The 24,722-nt window shown below is 43.4% G+C and overlaps 2 protein-coding genes across 6 annotated transcripts; both read right to left on the bottom strand.

Moving 5' to 3' along the window:
- Positions 1 to 639: 639 nt before the first annotated feature.
- Positions 640 to 17,638, bottom strand: soga3a (SOGA family member 3a). 4 transcript variants are annotated; one of them, XM_046399775.1, is made up of 8 exons: positions 14,522 to 15,403; positions 14,001 to 14,168; positions 8,493 to 8,795; positions 6,199 to 6,768; positions 5,865 to 5,944; positions 2,931 to 4,734; positions 2,048 to 2,083; positions 1,824 to 1,965 (listed from the first exon to the last, which is right to left on the bottom strand). In XM_046399775.1, exons 1-7 carry the CDS (start codon positions 14,930 to 14,932, stop codon positions 2,054 to 2,056), a joined length of 3,366 nt encoding a protein of 1,121 aa, XP_046255731.1. In that variant the 5' UTR covers positions 14,933 to 15,403; the 3' UTR covers positions 1,824 to 1,965; positions 2,048 to 2,053. The 4 variants fall into 4 exon arrangements, with proteins under 4 accessions (XP_046255732.1, XP_046255733.1, XP_046255730.1 ...); XM_046399776.1 differs by lacking the exons at positions 2,048 to 2,083; positions 14,522 to 15,403 and adding an exon at positions 17,425 to 17,638 and having other exon boundaries at positions 640 to 1,965; XM_046399777.1 differs by lacking the exons at positions 2,048 to 2,083; positions 14,522 to 15,403 and adding an exon at positions 15,881 to 16,239 and having other exon boundaries at positions 640 to 1,965.
- On the bottom strand, positions 17,436 to 23,978 carry LOC124064912 (protein SOGA3). 2 transcript variants are annotated; one of them, XM_046399779.1, is made up of 11 exons: positions 23,787 to 23,977; positions 21,934 to 22,752; positions 21,498 to 21,722; positions 21,223 to 21,381; positions 20,248 to 20,319; positions 19,628 to 19,947; positions 19,216 to 19,375; positions 18,907 to 18,976; positions 18,147 to 18,693; positions 17,894 to 18,023; positions 17,436 to 17,568 (listed from the first exon to the last, which is right to left on the bottom strand). In XM_046399779.1, the coding sequence occupies exons 2-11, from the start codon at positions 22,687 to 22,689 to the stop codon at positions 17,542 to 17,544; spliced, it is 2,466 nt and encodes an 821-aa protein (XP_046255735.1). In that variant the 5' UTR covers positions 22,690 to 22,752; positions 23,787 to 23,977; the 3' UTR covers positions 17,436 to 17,541. The 2 variants fall into 2 exon arrangements, with proteins under 2 accessions (XP_046255735.1, XP_046255734.1); XM_046399778.1 differs by lacking the exon at positions 17,436 to 17,568 and adding an exon at positions 17,636 to 17,746 and having other exon boundaries at positions 23,787 to 23,978.
- Positions 23,979 to 24,722: the final 744 nt, after the last annotated feature.

The raw sequence follows: 24,722 nt of genomic DNA on the forward strand, positions 1-24,722 counted from the left end.
CCGCCCTTTTCAAAGTAATGGACGGCTCCTCTGCTCTTGTCACGTAGCTCTGCAGTCATCACTCAGAGGAAGAGATGACAGTGTTGCCAAAGATGTCATTCCACAAGATTGTGGGAACCAGACAGTAGTTTGGTTCTGGTGTTTCATCTTTGTGAAATGATTGGCCACCTCATCCTCTGTTTGATGCCACAAAAATATTTCTGTGCAATTTTGCTTTATTTTCAGACCTTTTTGTTATCATTTTCCCTCTGACTGCAGGCTAAAGATTGAAGATGCCTGCACTGGTGCATCGCAGCTGCAGTGTCTCGTAGCTTGTAAAATAAGTGATTAAAGATTGAAGAGAATAATAATATAGAGGTTAAATAAAACTAAAAGGCTTTGACTATGGGCCTACCCAACTTTTAAAATTGTACTTTTTAATAACAATACTTACTGTGTAATGTATATACAGTAAGGTACAATATAATGTATTGTAGGCTACTTGTGCTTTCACAGTCATGTATCATTTGGTTTAAGACAATTTTAAGAAGTGTAAATATCTGACAAATGAGTCAGTCAAGCTGCACAGCATAATAAAACTGCATACAGTATAACACAATGTAGATACTTGGTATGTGATGTGAAAAGAGGAGAGGAATCATCAGTGTTTCTGTTTATTACACAAAAAGAACAGCAAAGGCATCACGTTCATCATATGATCCATCACTTTGACTCAAAAAAAGGCTTAATGTCCTGATATGTGACCATTGGGAATTGGTAAAGGTAGAAAAACGGCTTCTAATTTTTGTTTTCATAAGCATCATCATGTTGTGCAAAGCTCTCATTAATGACGTTAAACATATATTTTGACTGGAAAACATGAGCAATGGGGTGGATGGTGAAAATAAATGTCATTACAAACAATGCATTCAATTTTCAAATGAAGAAAGAATTCATATAAAGAAACCAGCCTTTGGTACAAAGTTAGGAAAAAGGAACTCACATTCACATTTTTGCACATGAAGAATGTAAAGCCAGTCATAACACAAAATGTTTTAGTCACAGGCAAGGTACAGTCCAGGCATGTACTGTAGTTAATATTCAAGAAGGCAGAAAATCAACACCTCTTTATTCAGCATGTTGAGAGCAACTCTGGTGGGAATCTCTGATCCACCAGAATCGCAAATTATGCTGCATATTGTGTTTGTAACATCATATTTTGTGCAAATAGCACACAAAATACAAAATACAGTACATAATGAATACATATTTCTGATATCAACTGACTGGAAGTTTTTAGATTATTTGAATATGCACAATGATTACTTTTACGGTGAAAATAGAGTATACTGAACAGAGGGAACAGTGAAGTGTGAGTTGTTAGCAGATATGCAAGGCTACACTAGTCAAGGCTAGAATCCAGACCTGAGCATAGGATATCCATTGGCATGAACGAATGACGCATTGGATTCTGGAAAGTGATGTCCTCACTGCCCTCTGAGGCTAATCATGATGTCTGGTAGGTTTTTCGGAGCATACTGTTGGATAAGTGAGCTGATTCAGATCCTTTTCTTGCCTTCCTTGGTCAGTTAGGCTCCACTGGATGCCACATACATTCTAAAGGTGAGTAGGTGAACTCACAACTAAAGCACTTCTGAGTCTGTAGGAATTGAGAAGTTGTTGGGGTTTGGCATTTATGAATGTACAACTGTAATAAAAAGGAACTGCTCAGTGTCCAGATCACTAAAGGCTTCTTGTTGGTTCAGCTCAAATGATGACAGTCTCGATGTGAAAGGCATGAGAGTAGGTAAAAGAGGAAGTGTGTTTCTGGAGGGGGAAAGATGTAGGTACAACAGGGGTGGTAGAGGGAGAGGAGGAGGTGGACGAGGAGGAAGTGGGGGAGCGGCTAGCCCACCGGGAGGGGAGGCGTCGGTTGGCTGGACGGGCGGGCCTTGAGAAGTTCTTCTGGACAGACTCTTCGTTTTCCTGTGGAGAAACAAATGAATTACCATTTAGGATTGTCACAATGCTCTATCAACAATCAAATTCACACACTCAGATACTTTACATTTTGTCATGTGTCCCATCTGTAGTCTTCTTGACCCTAGAGGGAACAACAGGTATATTTCAAACAGGAACACGGATAAATACAGCACACTCATGTGGAAAGGTCACACATCTCACTCCATCTGGTCAAGAGAAAAGCATCTGAACTGAAATCCCTTACACATGCTGCAGATCTGCTGCCACTTTCCAGAACTTCAGAATCTATTACTTTGGACAGTGCGCCTGCAGCTGAGCTTTAGTTATCGTGGTGCCTCTATTTACATTCTTTTTAGGAGGTCAACTAAAATTGTCTTGATAATCACTCCCACAATTTCTCTAAAATGTGCTTTGAAGCAGCGTAATCACTTGAACTTTCTCATTTCCATGGTCTGCCGATGGCATTTAGTTAGCTGGCTTCTTGCAGATACTTCTGTAATTACAACACAAAGAGCAGAAAAACACTTGATGAGGCTGATCGACCTCCTGCCAAGTTCAAATTTTACATGCCACACCAGCAGTTCCTTGTGTTAGGAGCCTGTAAGCAATGGAATGGCCCAGATGCCCAGATTATAATGGAGTCTCTGGCCTGCTTCTGTCTTTTAGCACATACCAGAAATAAACAACATTCCCACTGGAGCTGTCCTCAGTCAAGGGCAACCAGCGCTTAGTGTTTCAGAATGGAATGAAACAGAACAAAATGTGTAAGCTCATCCAGGTTCACAGGTGTGATTGACCTTGAAAATATAGTTTGACTTATTGTATTTTAGTCAAAATTCTGATGTTTATATTTTATTCCAACAGAAAGTCTCTAAATATTAACACCTGTGCAGTGAATACCACACCTGTAACATGCTTGGATGGTGGATGCTTACAAGTGCAGACTGTACATACCAGGCTCTACCCACCTGCACTGTTCGATGTATCTCTTTCACACTCATGGAACTTTGGCTGTTGAGCTCTGTCTGTGTGAAAGTGGGAAGTAAGGGCAGAGAATCCACATCCAGCATGTTCAGTTCTGTGACTGTCTCCTCCTGCCTGACACTGACATTAGGACTTGAGGACACTTTGTCCTGTTGACTCTGGTTCTGTTGGGCCCGGGCTGCATTTTCATAATTCTTCAGAATCCTTTCCACTGCCCCATAGTTGGACCTGGATCCCTCGGGCCGTGGGTACGCAGCCAGAGTGAGGGGCTTCCAGGGATGATCATTCATCATTCGGGGCCCATGTCTGGAGGAGTCAGAATGGGAAGGAGAAACAGACACATGTCTGGGCTGTCCCTGGTGCCCTGACTGTGTCATCTGTCTTTGTTTGTTCTCAGCAGACGACTGTTGGAGTGAAACACCAACTTTGGCTTGGTGAGGCTTTGCTCCACTGGGATTCTCATTCTTGGAGCTAGAACTATCCACATTCTGACCTACGTGGGTATTTACAGGCAAGACAGGCTCAGAATAGAGAGCCTCTGTAGCCGCTCTGTGTTGTGTTTTCCTGGAAGGACTGCTTGCTGTTCGAACTTTGTGCTTGACCTCAGATTGTACAGGACTCCAAGAGGTTATGGTGGTTGACTCCCTCAGTCCACTCTGTGGCTGTTCACATGACAGGCTCATCCTGACCTCTTGACCATCAGGACCACATCTCATTTGCCTTGCATGGACCTCATGAATTGTGGAATCCGAGGTGGAGACAGACAATGTGACTTCAGGATGCACACTCATGATGCAGGTGGTGACATCAGTACAATGTGACAGAAATGTTGTCTCTCTTGGAGGTAAAACCTCATCTGATGCAGAAATTGCTGTAAAAACTGGCTGGCAACCAACAGAGCAGGCATCTGTTACTGGAAAACTGTCTTGTTGCTCTACACCACGACCCATCTCAGCCTGAAACAAAGTTCTGTTGAACTCAGCTGTTTTTTGTTCCAGCATTATGTTTCTTCTGGAGCCCTGAAGCTTGCAGCTGGCAGGTGATGTTTCAAGAGAGGACAAAAGCAAATCTACAGGTAATTCTTTGACAGTTGGAGGCATTTGTATGTCTTTTAAGTCCCCAACACCACTGCTGTGATCTGAGAGGTTTCTTCCAGCAGTCAATATGTTGACTTCAGAGAAGCTTTTCTGGACAGTTCCGTGTGTAGACGACTTATTATTAGTGAACTTGCTTGTATCACAAGACCAGCGGTTGTGGCAGCAGCTGATATTACATTTAGCATTAGCAGGCACAGAGCACGAAGTAACCACACCATCTATTAAAACTTTTCCTTCATTTTCTTGTAGCATGGCCCCAAACTTCCTGACTATAGATGGGCTGTTACACGTTCTGTCCACCAGAATACAAGGGCTATGGCACTTCCTCATTGTCGTAATGGGGGATTCTGGGATGTGGAGTTCTGTGTCTGGATGAGTACTCAGATTCCAGGAAGAGATGCGAGGAGGGATTGGTGGAGCTGCTGTATCAGTTTCAGAGAGTGTTCCAGAGCTTGTTGGGGTTTCTCGGTCTGGTTCAGTCATGTTTGCTCCCCAGGATTTGCTCTGCCCTTTGTTGGCCCGCCAGGTGTTTTCTGGTGATAAGGTGATCCAGTTTTCCCTCTCCAAGGCCCGAAGGTCATCGTAAATCTGACTAAAGTCACAGGGAGTTTCATCCACCTCCACTTGGGTTTCATCATGGCTGAACAACATCTTACTCTCCCCACATAGGCTAAGTGATTCAGATCGATTCCTGAAGGATAACAAAATGCATTTACTTGAGTCACTTTAAGTATAGCCAGAGACATGTGAAAATGTAATTTCATCATTCACTAACAGCATTTCCAAAATTGGCACTGACACACATACTCACATACTCCGGCCACTTTATTAGGTCCACCTGTTCAACGGCTTGTTAATGCAAATATCTAATCAGCCAATCACATGGCAGTGCATTTAGGCATGTAGACGTGGTCAAGACGACCTGCTGAAGTTCAAACTGAATAAGGAATAAAGGTGATCTAAGTGACTTTGAACATGGTATGGCTATTGGTGCTAGATGCACTGGTCTGAATATTTCAGAAACTGCTGATCTACTGGGATTTTCATGCACAACCATCTCTGGGTTTTACAGAGAATGGTCAGAAAAAGAGAAATTATCCTGTGAGCAGAAGCTCTCTGGGCAAACATAACTTGATGCCAGAGGTCAGAGGAGGATGGCCAGACTGGCCTGAGATGATAGAAAGGCAACTGCAACTTAAGCAACCACTCATCACAGTCAAGGTATAGAGAAGACCAACTCTGAACGCACAACACATCAAACCTTGAAGCAGATGGAATACTGCAGCAGAAGACCACACTGGATGCCACTCCTGTCAGCTAACAACAGGAAACTGCAGCTACAACTCGCACAGGCTCACCAAAATTGGACATCAGAAGATCGGAAAAGCATTGCCTGGCCTCATTTCTGGTGGTCTAAGGGTGCTGGGGATATTTCCTGGTGCACTTTGGACCCCTTAATGCCAGTTGAGCATCGTTTAAATACCACAGCCTACTGGAGTATTGTTGCTGACCACATCTGTGCTCTTAAGAGCACAGAGTACCTATCTTCTGATGGCTACTTTCAGCAGGATAACGCGCCTTGTCACAAAGCTCAAATCATCTCAAACTGGTTTCCTGAACATGACAATGAGGTCACTGTACTTAAATGGCATCAGCAGTCACCAGATGCCAAAGAGGGTCCAACCTGGTACTAGAAAGGTGTACTTAATAAAGTGGCCGTTGAGTATATACGGTAAGTGCGTCAAGACACAACAGGTAGAGTGATTATCAAAGGTTCATGTTGGCGCCAGGAAGTTAACATAGCAAAGGGGATTTATATACCTCCTATCTCCACTCTTCTTTCTGATCTCATCCTGGTAGCTACAAAGCTCCTCGCTTACACGGGCTATCTCCTTCAGAGCCTGAGACACAGAGAAGGGGAGACAGAGATACAGTAAGACATGCTTAAGTCAACAAACATGATTATGTCTTCAAAGAAACTGAGGAATGGCAGGTATACCTCAGACAGCACGGACACACTGATTATCAGTAATAACAATAAGTTTGTGTCAGCAGTGCAGAAACCAAAGACAATGCAAAGAATGACACAAATGTGTCTCTAGCATATATAAATATGGTATTTTTTGCTAATACAAAAATAGTTTGAAATACTCACAGCATTGAGAGCAGTGGTGTTCTTCTTCTTGTCGCAGCCATAACTCTGCTCTGACCAAAGAGGACTTTCTCGAGGACTAGCATGGACACTTTTTTCACAGTCTTTGGAAATATTTGTCAGTGGGACCGGATAACCAGGAGCTCCATGACAAACATCATCCAGTTCTGTTGTCTCCACAGCTTCCTTGCTATCAGTGGCCGTGTGTTGCAGCCAAGTGCTTCTGGGTCTCAACTCATCCACCATCTCAAGTTGTGAAAGGTCAGTCTGAGTGACTTTGCCACCAGCATTATTATATTCACAGAGGCCGTCTGCTTGGAAGCAGGTTGAGTGGTGACCATCTGCAGTGACACAACCATTGTTTCTGCTGCGACCAAAACCAAGCAAAGGCGAATGCCTGATTGCCTCTGTCTGACTGCTGCTGCTGAGTGGCTCGGAGCGACAGTTGTCACTGAGCAGACTGGAGCCAGTGCTGGTTGAGCGTATGCTGAGCCTATTTACAACATCATCATTATCCTGTCTCCTGCTGTCCAGTCCGGTCCCTTCTCGCTTGGCCCTCACTTCACAGTACAGCTAAAGAAAAAAAAAAAAAAAAAAGGATGAAGACAGAAATCATGTTTTTTCAGCCACACTGCAACAGTCATATGTTGCAACACACATTGTCCTGTTGTAATCTGACTGCTCTTTTATCAATTACTGTACTCTTACTATATGCTTAGAATGAGGTCCAGTACAGTACATGGGTAAAGAATGAAATTATCTGATTTTAAGAAGAATTTCAATTGCATCATTTACCCCTATTCCAAAAAAGTAGTAATGTTGTGTAAAACATAAATGAAAACAAAATGCAGTGACAAACTTGCTTTCTTACAATTGTTTTACAAGGTGTTCCTGAGCTGATGTAGATATGTCCTTTATACAGTCAGGTTCTGCAAAGTGGTGAACCTCACCTCATCCTTGCTTGTGAATGACTGAGCTGATGCCCTTAGCTGGCCTCAACTTCAGAATAAGAGCTGTTTTTACAACAATCAATAGTCCCTTTTTGGACTTGGGTTGTACCGTGCTGCACCTATTGCTCCTGCATAATCACAAACTAATGTAGGACTATGGAAAGACATTATAGCAACAAATCATAAGGACATAGTTAGGCTACAAGGGATAAAAAAAGACATTGAAAGAATCCTTTCAAATAAAACTGCATAACCTCTGGCCTACCATGGAATCCCAAAATAGTAACTATTTCATGTTGATTGGGCTCCCTTCCCATCACGCAATGTCTAGATGGGACTACTGCCTTTTAGTCTGCTTTATTCCTCTACTGTTTTTCTCTCTCATTTTCCGGCCTCAGAAGGACAAATGAGAGCCACATGTTCTTTTCATAGCAAATTGTTTCAGTGCCTTCGTACTCTGTCCAACTACTTTTGCATCCCTCATTAAAAATACTAATCTGATCTTCTGGGCATATCAGATTTTGAGTTGATTTGTCACCATCCATACTAAACTGTATTATTCTCTACCTTTGTCCCACTTTCTACAGCTCATTAATTTGCTCTGAATTACTTCCCTCTCTGACTCTCTGACTCGTCTTTCCTTGAGTTCCCAGAGCTGAGGGCCTTTAAAAAAAACAATTCAGTTTGATTTAATTGATTTAGTATCACGTTGTAGCAAATCATTACATGGCAGAAAAAGCAGATGAACAGATCTAGACTCCCCTAAAGTTTGGTTAATTCGTTCAAAAACACATAAATATTTTGTCACAAAGATGGTGCCACAGGAATGTATTTTTCTATTAACTGAAAAGACAGACTGTCGATGAATAAACTTTTCTGTACTGTTTTTTTGACTGTCACAGATTAGAACTACCTGAGGAGGAATATGTTTTTATCTACTAATCTCTCTCGTAAATGTCTCTGTTGCACGTCAGCTAATCTGTACATCACTCCAAGTCATAGACTGGCTCAACGAAATAGCACAATCCTCAACCTCTTCTTTCTACTCCCTCCATTATTTATTCTGCAGTTGCACTGATATTGTTTTGACAGTGTTGATAGTGAACAGGATGTGAAGGAGGGAACTTTTACACAGTGTAAGCTGCTCAGGGCATAACCTGCCATTTATCATACATGTAGAGAGATTTCATAAATTTAGAAATGGTATTAGAAACTTTTGAGGATTTTCCTTTCTTGAGTCATTCACATACCTTGCTTGTATGTTAATCCAACCTCAAACCAAATCAGGAAACATTGACAACATTAATAAACATTCTCATACAGACATGTGTACTCAGAGCATCTTACCTCTTCTATCTTCTTCTGCATATCCTTCAGCTGGCTCTCCCACTCCCTCCTCTCCATGTCAAACCGCTCCAGCAGCTCAGCTTTCTCCCTTGACCAGTCCCTTTCACTGTGCTCCAGGCGGCAGCGCAGGTCCATGGCCGCCGAATGTGTATCTGCCAGGAGCCTCCGCTGCTCTTCCCTCTCCCGGCGGAGCGTCGAGGTCTCGCCGTACTGTTCTCGAGCACTCCGTGACGCCACAGAGCTGAGACCTGCTGCTGACTGGGCTCCTCCACTGATCAACCCAGCACCCTCCCTAGCCTCCAACTGAAGAGAAAGAAAGAGACAGGGAGTGGAGAGGGCACAGAGGAGGAAAAAAAAAGAGCAGGGAGATGAGAAAGGAGAGTCGGTAACAGTCAGTGGTGATTAAGGATAAATTGCAGTTGGGGGAAAAAGAAAGCATGAGGGCCAGATGACAGGACAAGCAAGAGTGGGAAAAATTGTTACAAGTGGAATTAAGAGAATGAAGGAGTGGCAGGAAGAGAAGGTGGAGGAAGTGGGGGAATAATGCACCATGGGGACAAGTGTGAGTGAGCTCAGAGGAGGGAAGAGGGAGAAGAGAGAGAAGATTGAAAGATGAAAATATCCTGTAAGAACTCACACATAGGGTTCACAGGTACAGGGTTCAAGTCTCTTTTCTCTGGTACACCACTAACACAGGATACAGTGCAGGATATGACAGATCCAGGCACAGCGAAATGTGTCTGCAGAGGATGCATGTGACCTCAGTCAAACAGATTCACACAAGGATCTCTCAGCACTAATAAGACAAAACTTGGGATTCTTCTCAACATCGACAATCATGTTACAAAAATGGCAACTTTATTAGGTTCAACTGAACATTTTTGTTTAATGATAATATTGCTGAATGCCCCTATTCTATGCCCTTTCCAAGCGAAGTACCCTGGGCATTTCCCCTGGGAATTTTACTGTGTTGAGGCCAAAAACATGTCACTTACTGAGAATGGAAAAGTGCAAAACAAGAACAGTTAACTCCCACTTAAAGCAGCTTGAAAAACTGACTGACTGAAATTAAAAATTTTAGTCTTGGTTGTCTGATTTGTACCTCTGAATAAGCACATAGAAAATGAATGTGACTTGTCCTCTACCAGAGAGACACTATGATGGAAGGAATTTTTCTCTTTGATAGTATTTTAGAACAAGGGCGTGTTTTAGTACATAGATCTGTCCCTTATGTGGTAAATATATTCATTTTTGTTGTTAAAAAAGGGAAAAAATGTTGGCTTCAGAACTGGAAAGAGCCCAAGACAACGCCTGTACATCTGCACATATGCTTGTGCCTCAGTGTGTATGTGTGTGTGTGTGTGTGTGTGTGTGTGTGTGTGTGTGTGTGTGTGTGTTAGAAAGAGGAAGAGAATGCATACAAGCATGCCTGAGTGTGTTATTTCAGTATTCAGTCACAGACAGCGACCAAAGCCTTCTTACAAGCCTCACTCATGGCACTATTTCTGCCTGTGGCCTGGGGTCAAGAAATTATGGTGTAGAAAAACAAGTCAACCCTTTCTGTCTGACTGTGGCTCTTCTCAAAGTTCTCCACAATTACAGATGGAGGACGATGGGTGCTGTCCACAGTCTATTTAAACATCTAAATGTAAACAAACAGTGAAAGTGCAAAAACAAGAAGGCTGTAGTGAAAAAGAAAAAAGGAGCTGACTTTATTGGTTGAGACAGCAGATAAGTTATGGAGGACTATATGCAAACACATACACGCAAACAGGGATACAGGTCAACTTCATTACAGCCAGCTGAGGGAGACGCACTCATGAACACAAATCTTCAAACCAGTCTTGAGGTGCCATTCCCTGCTACTCTTGGACACCCTGTCTGTCACTGTATGGCACAGGGTATATGAAGGTAACTGTGTCACCACGGTGACCCACTATAAATAGCGGACACAGAGCCTTGTACAATGTCACATTCCTAGGGGAGGTGGGAGACGAGGTAAAGGAAAGAGGGGGGACTTGGCTGCTAAGGCAGAGTGAAATGTCTCCTAGCTGCCAGCAGCTTTCATAAATCAGTGGCATGCAGAGAAATATGCCTGGAAATATCCGGCCCATGGCCTCTGCCTGGGTCCTTGGACGGTTGCTTGGTATTTGGTGGTAGAAGTCCCCAAAAAGAATGTGGAATCAACACACAGTAGTTACATTTACAGCCTTGGTCTACTGTGGAGAAAGGTGTGTAATTAAAATCTTAAGAATAGAACAAGTATGCAACTGTTGATAAGCATCAGCACAGTGGTAGCTTAACTCAACTCAAAATGATATAATGTTTTGGTTAAACTCTTTGTAGCTGTAGAGCTTCATTTTGTGACTAATCAGATGAGAACTTGTTGCTAACTATATCTAATGTGTGGACATTTTATGTATGAAACTTCATTTATCATTTATAAAGCATTTACACAGCAGTTTAGTCCATGGATTTAAGCAGCCTCTCCTGGTGAGGTACAGGACATCTCCACAGTGACATCACGTGAGCGCCATTTAACTTACGGCTTCACTTAAAATTACGTAAAAATTTCAACTTACTGGGTTCAAGTCCTTAAATATCCACCATTTTTTCCATACACTGTCTGAAGGTTTGTATAATATACTTGGCTGCTTGGATAATCTGCTACAGAATTCTGGCCACCTCCCTCTGATTACTGGCTTCCACTTGCAAAGTCACTCTACAAAGTGCAGGAATGAATGAAGAAAAGCTAGCAGTGAAATACCAACCTGTTTATCATAGAAAAATGCAAGGAAGTGGTCAGTTGAGCGCTCTTCGGCTGTATGGCTCATTCCACTGATTGCATGAAAAGGCCGTTCTTAAACACAGAAGCTCATTCTGCAATTACTCTTCAAATCAATCGGTGTATTCAATCAATCAATTCTAACTGCCTTGACAACTATCTTCTACCTCCATAACACCCTCTGTATTCTCTCTGAAGGGACTTAAAAAGGTATCTCCTCTGCACATGTGGAAAATGACAGAGGAGTTTCTCACCCATGCTGAAACTGTTCACATTTCACTTTGAAGTGAAATTACCTTAAACCAGCATGCATTTCTTCCTGTTTTTTCCTCTGGTTCCAGACCTCTGAATAGCTGCCCACATCTGATTTGGTCAGCAATTCATACACAAATGACTAACATGAAATGAAATGGTGATTAGGCTATTTTTTTGTTGTTGTTGTTGTGGCTGAATGTAGCATGAAAGAGTGAATTACATGCATTACAAAGAAATATTATTTTAACAACCTCGTCTAAGATCAACAGCCAAGATACATTTAATGCTACTTTTTTCAATTAAAGGAAGATCAAATTTGGTTATAGACCTGTTACAAATTTACTCTCAACTTCCCAAAAGGGAAACAAGGCAAGTTAGGAATCTTTAAATCAGTCATTTGATTACTGAGCTGCGAAATATTTCCAAAATTTTGACTTGATGTATTTTTAACCTGATGAGCAACCATAGATTAGCACTTAGTCAACATATAGCTACTATAAACTGGCAGGATGTGGAATCGAGACAAAACAACTTTTACAATAGAGCTAACCCTACCCAGACTGGCTCAGCTCCAAGTCACATTTCCCTTGGTCTGTTTGTGAAATTTGTAAAATATAGAAATGTCTGCATGCCTGTGTGCTGTATTCTGTTCAAAATGACTGTACACTTACAGCAGCTACAGCAGCACTTTGCAAATATATAAAGAAAAAACATTAAGACGTGTCTCCAAAGCAGCAAAGCTCACAGAAGTGACAGGTGACTAAACTGCCTCTAACACAGATACCTCACATGCACATCAGCATCTTGCTATAAACATCAGTGCGTGTGTGTGTGTGGACACATATTCCTGTGCAGACAAAATGTAAGTCACCACAACGTAAATCATTAAATATTGGGGTGAAGGCTTGCTTTAATGTTAGGCTGAGGTTAGATTTAGATTAAGGTCAGAGTTAGGATTAGGCAAATAATGTTTATTGTTAAGGTTAGTTAGCCTCTAGGAAATTAATGTAAAGTGTAAAGTGTAAAGTAAATGTAAAGTGATGGAACGTAAATATGTGTGTGCGTCTGTGTGTGTGTATGTGCGTGTGTGTGTGTGATATAACCTCCTGTAGTAGATTAAGTCTCTTTCCCCCTCCACCACCTTGAGCTTTACAAACACAAAGAAGAGCAGTAAATGTCTGTTTTTATAAGACTCTCAGCCAACCACAGTGTGAGAAGGCACAGAGCAAGACAAAGAAGAAGAGGAACAGCAGCACTGTGCCCTCTACTCACACACAGGGAACTTCATTTTGGCAGTTAAACCATCTGTCTGACCTGTGATTTGGTAAAACCATGTTACTAAGTTGCATTCCTGTGTAACCAGTGGTCTTGCCAAACTACTGTGCAATATCATTGCATCTCCTTGTTAATTAAAACCACCACATTTTGGAACTCTTAAGCTTCATCACATTATGCAGAGATTCATTTGATTTTTCTTGTAGCTCGGGAGGACAAACAAAAAAAAGGGCCGTGAGATGGGTGAATACGTGACCATTTTGTCGTAAGTCTAGGAAGCATAAGGGGCTCAAATGGCAGATAAAGACACTGTTGTCACAACATCACAAAAACCTAGAGACACGACAAGCACTGAGACATGCAAAGACAGCCAACAGAAAGAGAAATTAAACTCAGGATCAAAAGTTTTCATGAACGAGTCTGATCAGGTTTATGCTTCTACATTAAGGCAACCAAATAAATCCATCTTCTGATCTAACCAGAAAAAAATGCAAAATCCTTAAAGCCACACTGCTTTGAAGAATAAGTACGCACGGTCCTTCAAGTGATCCGTGCAAAGCCTGACACAGCATGGCACCGGTATGCAAACTTAACTCTCCAAGTACTTTCTGCCCATTTCAAGAAACACTTAGCTAGCTGTCCTTGGCATCAATAGGTTAATATTTCATCTAATTAGAGCTAGCGTTTTAAAGCCAAGTTGGGTGTCTCCGTCTGGCTGAGCGGGGCTAACTACGTTTGTCTCCAAGTACAAATCTTTTGGCTAAGCTGAGGCTTGAGCTGGATAGATGCCAGAGGGATTTATCACCCTGGCATTGGGTGTCAGACGTCGGGAGTCCAATTTACACTGAACTGGAAGCCAGACATGCATATGTAGAAAATACGCAAACACAATACAGGCAAGAAATAATGTGACTATTAACTTCAATAAAGTATTACTTGCAGTACAAAACTTAAGTGTTGCTGTTAAACAACATTACTGACACTTTTGTGGTACTCTGTATAACTGCCCTCATGCTGCATGTGCACCTCCATACATAAGCATGCACACCAGACATGCACAGCTATAATTTAACGAACACAGTACATTGACATTAAACTCTGCAACGGGCTGATTATTTGTTTTCAGATGCGTTTGTGAAGACTTAAACTCAAATCCCACCCACACATCATTGCCACCGGCATCCCTGAATTACCTGTGCTATCCTGCACTTGAGCTCAGCCTTCTCCAGCTCCCAGGCACATCTGTCTCTGGTGTACTGCAGCTGGAGCTCGCTCCTCTTTTCCTCCTCTCTCTTCACCTCCAACTGCACTTCCTCCAAAACTGTCTTCAGGTCCAGCAGAATCCTCCGGTTCTCCCCTCCCTACATGGAAACACAATTGGCACCACTCTTGTCAATCAAAGATGACAAGATGAGCTGGCACATTTGAAAGTTACAGATGTAACTGAAATAACTAAGAAGCAAATTCATACTTGGTAATAAAGTGACGCTTACTGGGGTGTACCAAATTTTGCTGCACCAAAATATTGAATTTGAAGCCCTATGGAACAATGTAGGAATATAATACATGATACTACAAAACACAACAAATGCGCCGTGAACCAGTGAGCAAGTGCAAGACTACGGTACGGAAAAGATATTATAGCGCATATTTAGAGGACTAAAGATGCAAAGAAATATATTAGCTTAACAGGGCAATATATATTTCTAATTACTTGTATGTCAGCCACTTCTCTCAACAATGACTCCTTCTCACGTATCCATCCTTCCTTGTCCTGTACATGTCGCTTTTTCAAATCCTCAAATTTCTTTTTAAGCCGCATGTGTTGTGTCTGCTGCTGCTGCTGCTGGGGCTCAGGACCCGGCCACATTTGTCCCCTGAGGAGCTCAATCTGCGTCCCTGATCCACCTTCTCCCCCACTTGGTGGAACACCGAACTGGGGCTCGTAGAGCTGGCTGAAGACAGTGGGCGGAGAGGAGATCCTCCTCAGGGGGCTGCGGCTTTTGCCCTTGCCTCTGTCTGCCCTGTCCATCCTGGAGCACGGCACAAACTCCCAACCCTGTGACGGAACGTAGCCCCCGCCACCACCGTGCAGCCCCGAGCCGTTCATAAACGCACTCCACATTCCTCCAGCGCATTAAAATAAAACCTCAAAAATTTTTGATCAGATAATTAAGTTGTTCGTAAATATCCACTTATGCTTTGTAAAGCTGAAATACTTTCTGATAGAGATCAGCACACTTTCCCCATCTCCCGACTCAATCTGCTGGCACACTGAGTGTGCCAATTATCCAAAGCCGGCCAAATCCCCCGCTGGCCACACAGCAGCGCTCAAAGCAGCAGCCACCGCTGGGCTCACAGAGGCGACGGGACCGTACGCGTTGGTCCCTTCCATATCTCCGCCGAGAGGTCAAACCGTCATATTTTGTGCCAGAGTCCCCAAAGTGTCCTGGGCTTATCTTTCAAAGACCTCCTCACTGCTGCACCCCCGCGCTGTTTTCTTTTTACATGTTTGTAACGAAACCTCGGACGCGCAGTGTCGTCTCTCTTCGCTGCACAGAGTCGTTGTAGGCGACAACCCAGAGCTGGCAAAGACAGACACCCAGTAACCACTCCGACGCGAATGGAAGAAGTTCCCAAAATATCACGGAGCGCGCACAGATGTAAGAGTGGCGGAGTATTTTTACTCCCTGTAACCATGAGTTTCTTTCCCCAAACCAGATAGCTTAACGGCGTCTTTAGCAAGCAAGAGAGAAATATCCAACACTTTGAAACTATAATCTTGTCCTTCATTTTTAATTTTCCTTGTCATTAATGACACCGGGTTGCTCTAATTACGTCGCAGAACACCACCACGCGCTGTATCCAAGGCAACCAATCAATTTCCGCACTGCGCGTGATGGGCCCTACACTCAAAAACAGCTGTGTGCTAACCGTTACTGATTATAGGCAACAAACAACTTTAGTACGACCCGAGAGCAATAATGATTGCACTACATGTAAGTTACTGCTGCAAAATACGCATTAGATAATGTCAGGTATCATTTGCTAGTAAAGGAAAAAGTTCCACTACCTTTCCTTTTTTCTCATCCGTGGCAGGACAACTCTCACACATCTGCCATTTTCTGCTATCTTAGCACGAGAGGGGGGTGATTATCACGAGGACAGCAAAGAGGGGTGGGTTTTATCCATCTTGATTTAAGAGATAACACAAGTTGCTAGCTTCCGAGGATCTGCCGCAGCTTGTTTAACGTCAGTACTGAAAATAAAGTAGTCCACTTCGGTGCTCTGTTCCTTGTGATATAGTGGCTATCAGTAGGTTAAGTAGTAATAATAGTTTTCAGGTTTTCTCAAATGTTGCGTTCGAGTGCCAAAAATAACTTGAATCGACCCACATCTTCCGCTGTCTGGAGACATACGAAGCATGAGGCATTTGGATGAATAAACCCTTACCTCTTTCTCTAATATGGTCCTGAATGTTGCAATGAATGTTCTTCAAAAACAGCGACGAAGGGCTGCATCTCAGCTAGCGAAGCAGCTGAAATGAAGTCTGGACTGGAATGCAGCCTACAGTTGAAATGATGCTTTCATTAACGGGAATAAAATCCTGCTTACTCTCTCTCTCTCTCTTCTCCTTTCTCATACCCTCCCTCTTTCTCCACAGCTGGCCCTAATATGTGACGTAAAACATCCCACCGGTGGGATGAAAGCATTAGCCCGGTTCCGCCCCCGTCCTGGTGGTCAGGTCCCTTGGTTTCAACAGATCCACCATCAGTACATTTTGGCTTGATTTTTCAGACCCACCCAGGGGTCTAAATATCCCATAAATATCCACATATGAGTAAAATACCAACGCTATCATATTCCCCTTGGACGTTTGGGTGATTTGTCACAGGTTATGTTGACATATTATCATGACCCAGGCAGTGAAGTTGCCTCAGAAGCAAGAGAGACATGGGCCTAATGTTTGTTTCAGTACCAGATGGTGGGTGAGTGTCGGTGTTATTATTGTAAGTGTGCACTTGAGACTGTGTATAGTCTCTGTGTGCCCTAAATTTCATAACACAAACTGTAGCACGGCTTACATTGTACAAATCTGGTTGTTGCTGCTCTCATATCAAAACCTCACGAATAAACAGATCTTTTAAAAACTCCACTAGATGAAATGAAATGATTACAGATAGATTCATTATAGATTCTTGGTACTTACTGTAGTGGCAGTTAAATTTCTCCCCGGCATTTTTTAATCCAATTAAAGGCCCTGCACACCCACACAGGTAATTTCAATTACCCTTTCTGATTAGCCCTGGGCTCACATTGAAAATGGACCGAAACATCCATCCATCCATCCACTTTCTATACCACTTATCCGTCAGGGTTGTGGGGAGCTGGAGCCTATCTCAGCTGACTACGGGTGAGAGGACTGAAACATTTGTCAGTCAAATACAGTCTGTACAAGCCTGCACTATCGTGAGCATCTAATTAGGCACAGTAAGTGAAAACGTCTGCGTAGGTATACAGTGGGTGTGTAGAGCCTTTGAAACTGCAAAATTTTCAAAACTCTAACTTGAACTGATGGGAAAAAGCTCATTACTCACAGTTTAATGACATACTCACCTCACCTCCAGTGTCATTCCAAGGCGTTTGGTCTCCAATAAATGTTGAAAGCATCTGAGTAGCTGGGTGGCTTGCATCATACATGGGAAATGAAAATGCCCTGTACCTTGAGTGACCTTATGTGACGTGTTCAACATAACAGAACTGAAATGAACGAATGAGTGAAAAAGAAATAATGAAAAGGTACATATTGTGATACTGAGTGTGTGCTTTACAGAACAAAGAAGAGGGTGAAGAGGAATACCAATTTAAAAATGGTGGCATAAGAGAGCGAGGAAAACAAAACAAGGATGAGGATCAGCAAAATAATTGGCTGAAACATCTTGATGGTTGACAGTTAAAATAAAAAGGGGAAGAGAGCAGAGGGGGTGAGGGGCAGGTTGACAGGAAGTTAGAAAAGTGCATATTAGAAAACACAAAAATTACACTCATCAAAGTCATTCATATTCATGTGTTTGTGTCAGCTTACAGACAGTGGCTCTTCTGCCTGTTTATCCTCCTGCTTAGGAACATCCAGCCGGTCTATGAAGCTCTGCAGCTCCTTCCTGAAGGCTTTCATCTGGGCGTTGATACGGTACAGCAGCTCATGCTCTCTGATCCTGTGGTGCAGATGTAGAGTATGTTTGGACTTAAAATATCACTTCACATACAGTAGTTAAACAAAGTAGAGTGATTTGAATGAGTAATACAGAGACTGTTAACCGCTTTGATGTGTTAATTACCTGCTACCTTCCTCATCCTCATCCAGCCTGGCAAACAGCTCCCCATTTGTGACATAAACCCGGGCCTCAGCGATGATAGTGCTGGTGTCAGCAATGAGCCTATCGATGGTCCGACCCAGCCTCTCCGCCTCAATGCGGATGTCTATCATCTGCTGCCGGTCCTTCAGGCTTCTGGATAAAAAACGACTGTCTACAGGTGAGTAAAGGGACCGTGTTGGGGTGAGGCAGCGGATGTTCCTCACCTCATCTGAGTCGCTCTCCCCTCCAATAGGGCCCTCACGCTTGCGGTGAGGCGGGAGGAGGCGAGGGGAGGAAGCTGAGGCTGAAGGAGTGTCATCGTCCCGCCCTCCATCGCTCTCTGCATCACTGTCCCGTGGACTTCCGCGGATGCCGAGGTGGGATGCCAAGTCGTAGCGTTGCATGTTGGAGAGCAGCACACGGTTCTCGTACTGGAGCTGCATAACTTTGCCACTCAGTTCATTGATCTGTAGACGTGCTGCTTTCAGCTCCTCCTGAAGGGCCTCCACTTTAGCAGGGTCAGCTCCTCCTGGGGTTGGAACAAGGCAACAATGAAAAGTGGAACACCTCTGCAAATGAGACTTTAATGTGCAGCTCCTGGAGGCTTTATGAAACACATTTTTCTTAACAGATTTATTATGCTGAAATAGAACAGACATCTCCCTGCTCTGCAGGGCTGCTGTTTCATCTCCTGTAACAACGGCTTACTGGAAGACACTGAAAAACTGAAATAGAAGCAAACCTCCTCCATGTCTCGATCCAGCTTCATGGGATCCAGCCTTGTATTTCAGCTTATTGAGTTCACCTGTCACCTAAAGATGAAACTGAATGTTATTTCCATGTGCACATAGTGCATGTGTGAGGCTCAGATAAAAGACAGACTTAAAAAGCCTCAAAGTCAATGATAATACCAATAATATCCAAAGATACACAAGGAAAGAGGAAACAATTGTGAAGTAATTACTGTATTGTGGTTATACTGTTAGCAGGTTTGTCCTTGAATCTCGCAATAGCAATGCAGCTGCCCTGTTGAGCAAATGAGTCCTTCTACCTTTTTGTTTTCCTCTTCCACATCTGCTAAATTCCTGCGGAGAAGTTCCGCCTCATCTTCCACCAGCTGAAGCTGCTGCCTGAGCTCTGACAGGGCCTCTCCCTGCTCTCTGCACTGTTGACCTCCAGTACCAGAGCCGTCCACTCCTGCAGCCACCAGACTAGTACAGAAAAGGAGAGAAGCAGTGCTAACTCTGACACGTAGTTTAACATGTTGTCATTTTTTTTAGGAATGGTCTTACTATAGAGTCAAGTTAAACTCAGTCAAGAAAATAATACTATTTTCTTTTCACACATTATTGACTGAATCGATGTGGGAACAAAATTATTTTCCTTTTAAATATGACAACATTTCAACTAGTCTTTTCTACTTTTTTCAATAATCAAGAATCTGATGAATGAATGCACAGTACCTGTCCTCCCTCATGTCATCCAGCTCAGCCTTAAGACCCCTGTTCTCCACCTCCAGCTCCACAATTTTCCTCCCCAAGATGTTCGCCTCCTCCTCCACTAGGCGTAAGCGGAGTTTCAGCTCCGATTCACGGGTGGTGGGAGGCCCTCCAGCCTCGCCTTTAGGCAGTGGGCTGTCCACGTCCCCGTAGAAGGAGCGGTACTTTTGCAGCTCCTGCTCCAGTCGGTCCTTCTCTTTGTCAATCTTTGCCATTTTTTTCCTCATCAGAATGGCTTCCTCCTTGATGAAGGCCAGCTGGCATTTCAAATCATCATTTTCTTCCTGTCAAGAGTATATTTTTCCATTACCGTCTGTCCTCTGGGTGTTGCATTTATTTTCATAAAGTCAACATGGAAGAATATACACTGGCAATGTAATTATGCTTAAATTCAACATTCCCGGAAACATTTTCATTGTCTTTGCACATATTGTAAATGTTTACTAGTTTATTGTAAATGGTACCTAGTTATACATATTGCGTTTTGTTTTAATTTGGAAATTGCATTGCAAAAAAACCTCATTATTAAACATCTCCACTGAAGTTTCTAACTTTATAATGTAATAATGTAAATGCTGGTTCACCTCAATCGGAGTCTGTGGAGCCTTCCTCTCAGCTTTCTGCCCATCCTTGCTTCCTTTTCTTTTCAGTGAGAGCTGCAGGGAAACAACAGTTACATCACCATCACATCACTGTTTTCTTACTGAAGGCAGTGATATCATCTGCATTTATGGAACACTGAAGGCCCAGTAATGGAAAAAAAAGAACTGTTTAAAGTCACACTCAAGAACATTTCTGGTAAAATATTCTAAATCAAATCAGGGTGCCCTCGGGACAAGTGTAATTTTATCGTCTCGAAGTAAAAACAGTTTCAAAAAGAACATTTATTATTCCTTTATGACTATTAATGAGTGTCTTGAAAATCCTTAAAAAATTCTACTATGGAAATTCTTTCAAATTCAGAGTCAACCTTAACCCTTAAGCTTGTAGTACACAGGCCTACAGTATACAGTCCAGATTCCACTTTTAATCTATTTAGCCATATGTATTTATTCAATAATAATATCTTTATTTTCAGAAACACAGTTCAGAAAGTTCCATAAATCTGTGCATTTTAAATATTGCTTTTACATTTGTATGCGTCAGAGAGTAAAGTGAAAGTACACAACTTAATTGCTTTAACTTATCAAATAATATTTCCTGCACAGTGTGATGGCCACAGAAAAATGACCCTTCTGAGTTTAGGCTGAGTTTAGGCTGATTTCTCACTTTCACTATGCTATATTGGCAGTAACCCTATTGCTAATGCTAACTCATGCTAGCAGCAAGAAAACAAACCAGCAATAAGACTACTTTGAAATACTAAAGAGGGGGACTTGAAAAGTCATTATTACTGCCCCCAAAAGGCTCGAATGATCTGACCTTTACAAGTGATGATATACTCAAGGGTGATTTCATAATATCTTCAACCAATACGGCTCAGGCCATACTTTGCATTGCACTTATATGAGCACAGGAGGTGAAACAAACGTTAACAAGTTCCCACCACAGTCCCTCACCTCTTTGGCTTTGTCCAGTTCATTCTGCAGGGCCTGCTTAGTGACCTCCACCTCTATCAGCTGTTGCCTCAGCTTCTCATTCTCCTCCTCTGTCTTCATCCTCTTCTCCTCCACATTCTCCAGCTCATGGTGCAAGCGCACAGACACATCCTTAGCCACCTGGGAGAAGGACCCGAAACAGAAGAGACAGGGGCATAAAGGGCACAAGTTGCTATGAATCATGATTATGATATATTGTAATGTTCAGAATGATGCTCAGCCCTCCATAGACTCACCTTGAGGTCTTGCTCCAAACTTCTGAGCAGCTCTCCATCCACCTGGCCAGTCTCTGTGAACCGGAGCCTCTTCCTCTCGGCCTTCTTCAGGCGGTACTGAAGGATCCTGCAGTTCTTGTTTGCTCTCTCCAGCTCTCTGCGCATGTCCTGCAACTGGCAGGCGTCTTCCTCATAGAAAGTGTCCCGCATCTCATCCATCTCTGCACGCATCTCCTCTATTTCAGTCTATAGTATGGAGGAAAAAATTCAAAGGCGTCACAAAGCATTAGACCTTGGCTAATTTGCCTGTATGGCCTGTATTTTTTTCAAAACAAAGTGCACTAATCACTATGCAGCTTGTAAGCAAATACAACAGGTGTGACCACTGCGCACGCTAAAAAATGATGAGATGTAAACAACTGGAAAGTGGTCAAGCTTGTAGTATGTTACAGTTTACCTTAAGATCCTCGTTTTCATCCTCCAGCCTCTCTATCTCTTCTTGCAGTCTCTGGTTTGGCGGTGGAGCCGGCTGGGGACTATCGGGTTCGGGGGACAGCTCCGGCTCTGAGATCGGAGGTGACGCTGATTTCGACTGCATCTTTGTCCCTTTCTTCCCCAAGCTCTTATTCAAGTGAAACTGTATTAGCTCGGACTGTAAGCATCCCTCCTTCCAGAAACCGGGTCCGCAGCCCACTGTGCCTTTGGAGCTCTTCTTGCTGCCACTTGTCGCGGCGGCGGCCTCCAATCCTCTCGGATTTTTGCTCCTCAGTTTGGGGGATTTCGATGCGCAGGGCTGGTCGGAGACGACTCGGTTCGAATCTGCTCTGGAAGCATCAGCGGCGAGTCGGGGAGAGTCCTCGGGCGTCTGGATGCCGCCTCTTTCTGCCGCCGCCGCCGCGGGCCTGTTCAGCGTCGGGCTTTCAGCACCAGCAGCCTGGACAGCAGCCGCGCCTCTGCTGGCAGGAGCGCCTCCGGCCTGCCGCTCCCTGCCTGTCGAAACGGGTGAATGACCTCGGCTGCTTCTCCCTCCTCCTCCTCCTCCTCCTCCTCCTGCTCCTTGCTTTGACGTGATAGGCTTTGACGAGTTGCTGCCTTTCTGTGTAGCTTTAGATCCACTGTCTTTGAGCCCGGCCGGAGACGACGACCGCTGCTGCTGCTTCCGGCTGCTATTGTCTGGCTGCCGCGGTGAGTCGGCAGAGGATGGGTTCATCATGGTGTCAGAGGCTCAGCTCATCCTCAACAACAACATCCATCCTCGTCACCAGTAACCCTGCGGCTACAAAACAATTAACTTTTCAGACCGAAAGGCAGCAAAATATGGATAAGATCCACGTTAAAATAAACCCAATAGGAAAAGGTTGTCCTCTACAGGTCCACCACAAACTTAGACTTTCCGCTACTGAAAAGCGAATTGTAATAAGCTGGTTATTAAAAACAAAAACGGAACATCAGGAAGCAACTTGCATTTTAGATGAGGCTCTTCTAATAAACCATGCCAATTAGGCTTCCGTGACCACCAGTGATTATGCAGTCGGTCGGTCAGCCCATGTTTGATGAGATGTGCATGAGATCAGCTGCAGATCGGGCAATTAGACAATCATTTGCGTCATGAGACGGCACCGGGAGAGAGAGAGAGAGAGAGCAAAGAGAAGGCAACGCCACCGGCTATTAAACCCGAGGCCACAGCCAGCCAATTAAACCTGTTTCAGTTCAGCTGACAGATTTTGAGTGGCCTCTGATCTGATCCTCGACCTATAAGAGACAAAGAATGGCCGATCCACATCCAGGCTTAACAAGAGTAGGCTAAGAGAGCCGTTTCCTGTCAGCCATCATCTCACTCCTCATATCCAACATTACAGCGATGATTCATTACTCAAATGGATGAGCCATAAAAGTCAGAAACAACCGACACAACGTTTCTTTCACCTAGTCCAGCTGGAGCAATTTATGCATTTTTTTTCCCTTTGTATCTTTGGTTTTCAAAAGCATCAAACATCGACTGGCTGTCACAAACTCCACCACACACAGTTTCTCATTTAGTGTTGATTAAATAAAGACTATCAAATTAGTTTGAACAAGAAGAGGGGAAGAAACCATAGCTCCGAGTGTTTTCTACATACAAACAACCGGGAGCAGCAACAGTAATTCAACCCACCTTGGAGGCCTGACAGTACAGAACAGAATGTGGACCACAGACAGACATTTGCCCTTCATACAGGTTATTGTTGGCACATTCATCTGAAACACGCTGTGTGTCAAAGACAAGGGCTTATTACATGGAAATCACGAAGCTCCAGTTGAAAATCTTACCTTTTCTGGATGTGTGTGTGTTTTTTTTTCCTTGCCGGATGCTGAAGGGTAGTGGTGATGGGGAGGCAGAAGGGATGCTGAGTCGAGCGCCTCCCGACCACCAAGCAACCTGTTTCAATATTCATGACATTACATCATCGCTAGGAGGGCCGGAGCTGCACGGAGATGAAGCAGCAGGCAGCAGGCTGCTCTCATTGGAAGAACACAGGCTCTCTCTCTCTCTCTCAACAATGATTGGATGTAACCACTTGCAACTGTGGGTTCACCTTGTGTTCACTCATTTGAACTGACCTTGAGCATACGGATTTGACTTGACCAATAGAGAGAATGTGCCTGTTTCAAAAGTTGTTTTTTTTCTTGTTTGTTTGTTTTTTTTTTGTTTGTTTGTTTGTTTTTCCAAGGGTACAGCAATTATGCCAAGAGGACAATATGGCTGGGACCTCCTTCAATGATTGATGAAAGCCAAAATGAGCATTTTTCGAGTTTTACAAAGATGCATGAACTCAAGGTATATTTGCCTAACAACCAGACTCGTGTAATCCATTTGTGACTTGGATTTCAGATTATTATACAGCCTCAAAGACTGTTTCAGAACATTTGCAACAGAACTTTGGTAGTTTTTACTGTTTCTTTGCTGTTGCCCTCTTTCTCTCATCTCTCATTTCTCTCAAAACCTGACATTGAAGCTGTTGCACAACCCAAATGTCAAACTCGTGTTTGGAGATGGGAGAGATTAGGCCTTACTTAATGTTGTCAGGGGATAAATAAGCAGTTTCATTTGGAGTTCTGCCCACCATTCATTTCCACAAGCATTTATTTGAACCTGTGTTGTAAGGAAAGGGACGCGAGAGTGGATCCGATTTAGGAACTGGTGCATTTGTGAGTTTTTCCAAGGAGATGAGTACTGAGGAGTACGTATTCTATTTGGAAACAGGC

The sequence above is a fragment of the Scatophagus argus genome, chromosome 9 (genome assembly GCF_020382885.2).
Source record: "Scatophagus argus isolate fScaArg1 chromosome 9, fScaArg1.pri, whole genome shotgun sequence".
NCBI lineage: Eukaryota > Metazoa > Chordata > Actinopteri > Scatophagidae > Scatophagus > Scatophagus argus.